The following is an 8,750-nucleotide window of genomic DNA, read 5'->3' as shown; positions in this document are numbered from 1 at the left end:
CGTTAGTTACTAGTTACTTTGTAGATTTTGATTATTAAAAAACATACATTAATAACCACCTCAGCCCTATATATACTTTGGCTATTTGAAAATAGACGATCTACAGGGTTGTAGAAGTGCTATTTTCAAATGAGTTGCATACATTTGAAAACTTGTTTACAGAGAAATGGGATTTTTTTTTTACTTTTGGTACTTTAAGTATATTTTGATGCCAGTACTTTTATACTTAAAGGAGCTATAGTCAACCTTTTCTTGAAAAACGGATGCTAAAATAAAAATAATTTACATTCTAGCCTATAGACTAGGATGTAAACAAAGTGTCGGCCCTACAATGAAAAAGTTGACTATAGCTCCTTTAATTTTGAATACCAGACTTATTTGTAACAGAGTATTTCTACATTGCAAATAAAGATGCGTGTACTTAAGAAACAATGAGCGGGCCTACTTTTTCCACCACTGCACACCGATCAGGTGGTGCCAAACTTTGGTTCAAAGAAGGGAAGCTCTGTCCTCCTTTGAAACTCGACACGTCTTCTAAGTTAACGCGGAACGCGATTACGGTATAGCGTTTGACCCTGCACAACGCACACAGCTATCTCCTGACAGCATGGGGGCCGGTGCTCCGCTGTAATGGACTACCAGCATGCAACAGAGTGCACTCAGCTGTGCGGTTGTAAGCGCAGGATGTCAGGGGTGAGCATGGTGTATGTACGTTATGTACATGGGAGGCTCTCAGATGCACTTTACAAGCCATAAGCCCGAGTTATACTTACGGCAGTTGCGCGTGGGTGTTGTGCAACTAAAATAGCCAATCTACAAGCTCACGACTGCATTGCAGCGCGACGCGTCGTGAGCTTGCAGATTGGTCATTTCCATTGCATTGCAGGGGGCATTCATGCAAGGCTCCAAACACACACACACACACACACACACACACACACACACACACACACACACACACACACACACACACACACACACACACACACACACACACACACACACACACACACACACACACACACACACACACACACACACACACACACACACACACACACAGCTGGCGAGGTGGCTCATACATAATGAGCAGGCACCTCCGGAAGCACGATTTAAAGTCTCTCAATAATGTATCTGGTCAGATGCAGCGTTCGTTCACACCTCATTACCCGCGCTCACCTTTCTCCTATACCGAGGAGATGGAAATGCAAATGCGTCTGCTTGTTTAGCCGAGAATAGCTAACATTTAAGAAATAGAGAGAGAGAGAGGGGAGAGGAACAAAGACGAGGGAAATGGTGGCGGAGAGACGCCCTGCGTTCTGACAGATGAATCAGCCGTTCAAAATGAGGGGTGACTCTGGGCCTGGAAAACCCGGGAAGAGGAAAAAAACACTGAATCGGAGAAAAAGAAAAACAGAGACAGTCAGCTTACAGCAAACCAACGGATTGGACTGGAAGGGGATTACTCACTCCTTGCAGCTCATCAAATTCTCCTGCGAGTGTACTTGCGCCGCCGGAATGAAAGCGTAGTTACCATTACTGATGGCTTTCTCGCGGCGACGGATCACGTCACACCGCAGTTACTGATTGCACTGCCGGGGTAACTGATCACTTTGCCACGGAGTTGGCTGGCTGGCAATAAAAGTGTTTGCAGAGGAATCAGTGTTGCTTCACACACAGACACCCCCCTGTGACTCTACTTGTGTATGTATGCTGCCTGCAGGAACGCTGCACGTATACACGTGTGGGTGCGTGTTTTCGAGCAACGGGCGCCGACTTTCTCATCTAAAAGGATAAACAAAGTGAAGCCCACGCTGAGGCAGCTAAATGAGCATTCGGGATGATAAGTCGATTTCCAAATATCTCCTGAAGGGCCGTGGGTAGGCCGTGAGATTTGTCTGAATGCTTAATCCATTCAGAACGGGTACACATTATTGTGTATTATTATTTTATGCTTTAACTATTGAAAAATAGCAGATATACAAGCTCACAGCGCGGCACCGAGTGCCGCGCTGCGAGCCTGTAGATCTGCTATTTTTGAAAAATCAAGAAAATTAGAATTTTGACCCGATTCTGTAAGTGTCTTTTGAATCCTACTAGGGTTTTTTGAAAAACCTATGTTTCTATGTCAGCAATCTGGCCAGCCATCGTCAAAGAAAAGGTCCTTTTCACTTAACTGGAGCTCAGTTAGTCTGTTCTTGAGAGACTACTAATTCAGGGGTTCTCAATCCTTTTCATGGGAAGGACCCCCAAAATGATATGTATTTGGCCACGGACCCCCATCTCAAAACATTTAGTTCCAGGGACCACCCAGAAGCAAAATCTGAGTTACAAACGTTCGCTTTAAAAATACATATATTCAAAGATTTGCACACATTTTCACGACTTTTTCAAACACTCGGTGCCGCGCTGTGAGCTTGTATATCTGCAATTTTTCAATAGTTAAAGCATTCAATAATCCCGGGCCTAAATCCCAGGCCTAAATGGGTTAAGGTCACAGCAGCACAGGCTACACAGCTAGCCAAGCAACCAAAAGACTGTCGCTGGCCTGTGTTCTGCAGCGTGTATGTGTGTGTGTGTGTGTGTGAGCATGACGCGCGCGTCGTGACCGGCGCTTGTTTACCTCCCTTTGCGCTCATGTGTCTGGATCAATAGCAGCCGCTGGGAGGCTGTGTATGTGACTGACTGAATTCCACTGGCTCACTTTGACAGCCTCGTATTGATCAACAGAGTCATTCAACTGATCTGGGCTCTAGCTTGTTACTCATCCACATCAAAGCCCTGTCAGAGGTCTAGAGCATGAACACACAATCTACTGTACTAGCAGGTAGAGAGTCTAGACAAACAGGTCACGACTATACAGCATATCGGCACTTGTCTGGCAGAAACGTTGCAGATGTCATCTTTTCATGTTTTTTCATAAACTAATATCTTACTTCATCGCACGACAGTGTTGTGAAAGTAGCAAGTATAGCCGATCCACAAGTACACAAGGCGTTGCAGCGCTGTGAGCTTGATTGATTGATTGAACACTTACACTTTATTAACAGTTTGCAAAAAAAATCACGGGAAGTACAGTTCTATACACTGTCTACTAAAAGGATTATACCCAAGAAAGCAGTATGGCTTGTTTCCATTGGGGTCCTGTGTATTCAACTCAAGCTCAACTCAACTCAAGCTTGTAGATTTAGCTGCTATTTTCATGACATGCCCAAAATAGGGACGTCAGTTTTAAAGTGGCTTACTCTCTCTGTGTGTGTGTGTGTGTGTGTGTGTGTGTGTGTGTGTGTGTGTGTGTGTGTGTGTGTGTGTGTGTGTGTGTGTGTGTGTGTGTGTTTTGTATCAATATTTAATCAATGTAAGCAAAGTAACAAGAACTCGTGATTAAATAATAACTAAACTGGAATCCATCGGAACAGAGGTTCTTAAGAACCAAGAATCAGGGTTCATGAGATTAATTTCTCCATTTCATGAAATGCATACTAAAGCTTTATACACACACAGAGAACCATAGACAACAGTAGTAGTGCTGTTCGGGCTGATTCTGTTTCTCCACAACACGCTGCAACCCACCGCTCACATCGCCCACACACTTCACTTATCTCTGACACAGAGAGTGCTTCACCTGCCAGGGCACATTAACACTGGTGGCAAGTACATTTACTCAAGTACTGTACTGTACTTATGTGCAATTTTTACATGCTTTTACTTTGCTTGAGTATTTCCAATTTTCAACACTTTATACTACCTACTCCACTACATCTCAAAGGCAAATATCGGACAGCTTTAGTTAGCAGTTACTTTACAGATTTAGATTAGTATTGTTATTATTCAAAGAAAACATGCATTAGCCCTATTTTATAATTTGGCTATTCGAAAATAGACGATCTACACTATTTTTACGTTTTCTAGGGATGGCTTTCCCAAGTGGAAATGTATGCCAAGGACAATCTTTGTTTCATATTAAGCCAATTACCAAAGATGGTCCTTTTGTTTAGAATTCAGTACTTCCATACATTTCATGTAAAGACACACTATAACTTCCAACTATTCATAAAAAACAATGCATCCCTACCTCTAACTACAGGCATCAAGGGTCTTAACACATCTGGTGCCAACCCCGAGTTTCCTGAGTTTGAAAAGGTCACACCCCTGTGCCAACCCTGAGTTTCCCGAGTTTGGGCCGTTTTTGAAGAAAAAAATATATAATTTTTTTCATTTTTTTTCCAAAAATGTTTTTTGGACCTCCAGAAATGTGTTAGGCATGATCGCGATCGCGAAATTGCATGTTTAACCCCCATACCAACCCATTCTTTCAAACATGGCAGCCATGTTTGTTTACATCTGAAGAAAACATAATGGCTGATAAATCATGAATGCCTGAACGGATTTCCAAGCGGATTTTTTTGTTTGAAAGCTGTGAACAGTGTGCACACACGTGGGCATGGGCGTGCACGATCCGTGCACTATAAATTACATGGAAGTCTATGGAGACCATGGCATCGTGGGACATTGAAGAGAAAAAAATCACTGCAACTTAACACTTAAGGTTTCACAAATTTATATTAAGTACATATTGATGCCGATACCTTTGTACTTTTACTCAAATACAATTTTTAATACAGTCCTTTTACTTTTAACTGATTATCTTGATATTGCAGTATTGCCATTCTTTACTTTAAGTAAATACAATCGCAGTATTTATTCCACACACCACACATCCAGGTGGGAGCTGAGAGGGAGACCTAACCAGTGTTTTCCTCTTCAGGTCCTTTATCGCTGCTGTACTGTTGGGCCTTTTATCACCTGGAGGAGTGTACGCAGAGGCACACATCTGTCTACATAAAGAATAGGTTGCCATGTTGAGTTAAACTCTGCTCGTGTTATTGTTATTGTGTTTGCTCGTGTGCGTGTGGGTGTGCGTGCAAGTGTATATCTTTAGCCACTAATGGGTTTTATGTGTGTTTGAGTCTTTAGACAGTCTTTAGTATGTGTGTGCACGCGCGCGCACGCAAGTGTCTTTTAGGGATGGGACGATATGAAAATGTCATACTGTATCACGATTAATGTGACAAAAGAAATCGCGATTTACGATATTATCGCGATAATCAAAATATCCCAAAAGATCCATTATCCTGGGGCGGTACATTTGCCCTCACAACATCTTGCGACGCGTTGTGAACTTGTAGATCGGCTATTTTTTTGGCAAAATGATTTGGTAGAGAGTGAAAAAACTACTGTATCAAGTACATATATTAAAGGTACGTTTTACCAATGGAGGGTTTAAGTGGTACCAGATATGCAGCTCGGAAAATAAAAGTTGAATTGATCCCAGTTCATGACGGAGGACGATACCACGATAAATTCTCTTATCTCGATAAACGATAATATCACGTATCGTCCCATGCCTAGTGTCTTTAGCCACTAAATAAGGTTTTGTGTGCGTTTGAGTCTTTAGACAGGTGCGTGCGTGCGGGTGTGTGTGCGTGCGTGCGTGCGTGCGTGTGTATGTGTGCGTGCAGGCTGATGGGAGCTCTGAGGACAGCGTAATGTCTCTGCTGAGGAAACTAAAGGTTCAAGGACGGATCAGTCGTTCTCTTTATCATGATTTGTCTCTCTGTGTCTCCTCTCTCCTCCCACCTTTTCTTTAATGCGTCCTCTTCCTGGGGGATATTAAAGATCCATTCACTCCATTAGGAGACTCCACCCCAACACACACACACACACACACACACACACACACACACACACACACACACACACACACACACACACACACACACACACACACACACACACACACACACACACACACACACACACACACACACACACACACACACACACACACACACACACACACACACACACGCGCGTCTATGCTGTCCGTCATGGTCATACCTTTCTCTCCAAACAATCTTTGTTTTGTTATATACAAGACCTTTTGGGCTTTTTTGCTATTTTGTTTGTTCCAAAAGAAGAAACTTAATTATTTCATCATTAGCATAATCATTCCATGAATGATACGTAGCATGTGAAGCCTGCAAAGTTAGTTCAGTCAGGTATACTCGAGAGGTTACACTGCATTGCAGTTGTATAAGGACACTACTGCTCACTATTAAGCCAGACCCTACGTCATTCGCTGACGTGGCAGTCAGCTGATCATTTACTTAAGCCCGCCCAGTCTGTCATTCTTCCTGCTGCTCTTGCCCGGACTGTTGCTTGCGCTTGCTTGCCCCCACCGCCTCCCCAGCACCACCAGTAGGCTCTGCTGATTCTGGGGGGGGTGTTTATATCTATATATCTCCCTGCTGCTAATGATGTTCTTCTTCTGTGGTGCTGAGGGAGAAAATGTAGCAGAGCCAGACGCCAAATTAAATGTGACATATACACTTGTATACTCATTAATAATAAACATTGTTCAATATATATCGTGAGTTACCTGACTGAACAATCTTTTTGTTCAATGTGGTTTGGTCTTATAGATGGAAATGTGTCTGTTCTCTGTGTGTTTCCTTACTTTTTAGACTGGTCATGTGGTGTATTACAAAATCATTGTCAAAATAGGACCGTAATTCTTAGCTTGCGGCCCTTGGACTTCTGGTATTTTGCAGAGTGGCCCCTGAGCTATATTAAGTTGAGTAGCCCTGGACTAGAGAATACCTAGTATGGTGTAATATTTATTCTCTTCTGCATTAGCATTGTCATGTTAGCCTAATGTACAAGGCCTAGAAGACTTGGCTATACAAGGACAAATACCAGAGGATACCTGAATATTTTCGTAATGGTTTCGTTTCAATAATGTAAAAGATGCACAAGCTACTACTGTCTTTGTTTATTTCTGAAAACCAATTTATAGGCCAAATACAATGCTTTTATTGTAACCTAGGAAGGTCATTTGATATAAAAATTAAAAAAATAAAAACAGAACAATTTAATCCAAACAAATCCCCCCCAAAAATCTAAGAATTCAAAACATGCTAAGAAAAAGTATGTGTGAATTCAGAAAATCACCATCCTGAAATGACGATTTACTCACAAGTATAACAATGCGAACCTGCGTGCGTGTCTGTGAGTGTGTCTGCGTGTGTGTGCGTGTGTGTGTGTGTGTGTGTGTGTGTGTGTGTGTGTGTGTGTGTGTGTGTGTGTGTGTGTGTGCGGTGCATGCGTGCATAAAAACAACAACAACATAACAGCGAGTCTGCACGCGGATGTGTCTCGAGATGCGTTGCGTTCGGCTAATTTCTCAGCGCCCGACAACATGTTTGCGTGTTGTGTGTGTCCTCCTACCGGGCTGCAGGACGCTGATGCCCAGCAGGTTGGAGGTGCGGTTGGCCACTCTGCTCCAGCTGTTGTTGAAGTTCCTCCTCCACAGGACGGCCGAGCACTGGTAGGTGCCCGCCTCGCGCCGCCCCGCCCGCGTCACCGACAGCCGGAAGTTGGTGTTGGCGTGGGAGCGGTCCACGGTGGTGCGCGTGCCCAGGCCCAGCAGCTGCTCGCCCCACTGCAGCGTGCCCTCGCGGGTGAACGTCACCAGGTCCCGGAACTCGCCCGCCTGGGCGCCCGCCTCGCCCGCCTCGGCGCCCGCCGGCAGGAAGCGCCAGGTGACGGAGGCGGGCACGCGGGGGTTGTGCCGGGGCTTGACCAGGCACTGCAGATCAAAGGAGTCGCCGAAGGTCACGCTTGGCGTCCGCGACGACGCCGACACCACGAAGGAGGACTCTGGACGGAGGGGAAGAGAAGGGGAGAATAGAGAAGAGAAGAGAAGAGAAGAGAAGAGAAGAGAAGAGAAGAGAAGAGAAGAGAACATTTTAAAGGAGGATGCGGTGGACATTGGTAAAGAATGAGCATTAGATTAAGTGGGATTTCAACAAGCTATTACTGAACCCTTCAATCAGTGCCCATTCATCACTGAGCAGTGTTGATTGGCTGGAACAGCCAACAGTCTGTGTCTGGGTTTGAGTATCTCCACAAAATGCCAAGAAAATAAAACTAAATAACTAGCAGTGGATCCGAACGTCACTGCTGGAATCCAGGTAGTACGTTTCCATTTAGGGTGGCTACCAAGGAGCCACCAAGCCCCCTCCTGGCGTTGATACAGACAGCATTTACCCAGAGTGCATTGGGCCATGATACTTAAGAGTCCTTACTGACAGAGAAAAAGCTGGTGAGATCGATTTCTCCTGTATCCCAAGGGTGGACAGAGATAGTCATTTAGCTAGAGATAGTCTGTGTGTCTCTGAGCATGCATGCATGTACGTGCTTAAGTGAGAGTGCACGATTGACCACGGGAGTGTGTGCATCGGAACTAATGGTGATGCAAACTGAGAAATACACAGGGGAGATATTGCCTCTAAGCACTGATGTTCGATATGCGCCCCACTTCTTGCCAAGTTCAAACTATCCTCATTAAGATAACAACATTCACCCTGCTCTGTATATTACTGCTAACATACGGGTACACCGACGCTGGACGAAAGATAGAGACTAGACAAAGAAAACAAAGTTTTCTGCTTCCATGTCCCTTCTCTTCTCTAAGGACACATTGCTATGCATATTGCAGGGCATTTGGAGAGAGAGAGAGAGAGAGAGAGAGAGAGAGAGAGAGAGAGAGAGAGCAAGCAGGAGAAACCAAGGCACACAAACACAAACGGATAAAGAAAGAGCGAGATGGGGTAATTAAAGCCTGATATTTGTATGTAGTTGCGTGCTGGTGTTGCTCACCAAAAATAGCAGATTTACAAGCTCAA

At 44.3% G+C, this 8,750-nt stretch overlaps 1 protein-coding gene across 1 annotated transcript in view; it reads right to left on the bottom strand.

Annotated features, from left to right (window-relative positions):
• Positions 1-8,750, bottom strand: part of LOC308307556 (immunoglobulin superfamily member 3-like) — a gene marked incomplete at its 5' end in the record, with an annotated part of 57,574 nt that overhangs the window by 32,856 nt on the left and 15,968 nt on the right. The window contains one exon of the mRNA XM_080752823.1: positions 7,291-7,722. Coding sequence (XP_080608949.1) covers positions 7,291-7,722 — 432 coding nt within the window. The remainder of the gene's footprint in view (positions 1-7,290; positions 7,723-8,750) is intronic.

Source organism: Nannobrachium achirus (assembly GCF_963921795.1).
Source record: "Nannobrachium achirus genome assembly, chromosome: 22".
In the NCBI taxonomy this organism is placed as follows: Eukaryota; Metazoa; Chordata; class Actinopteri; order Myctophiformes; family Myctophidae; genus Nannobrachium; species Nannobrachium achirus.
Note: the sequence above shows the minus strand (reverse complement) of the source record. Positions and strands in the feature narration are given on the sequence as shown.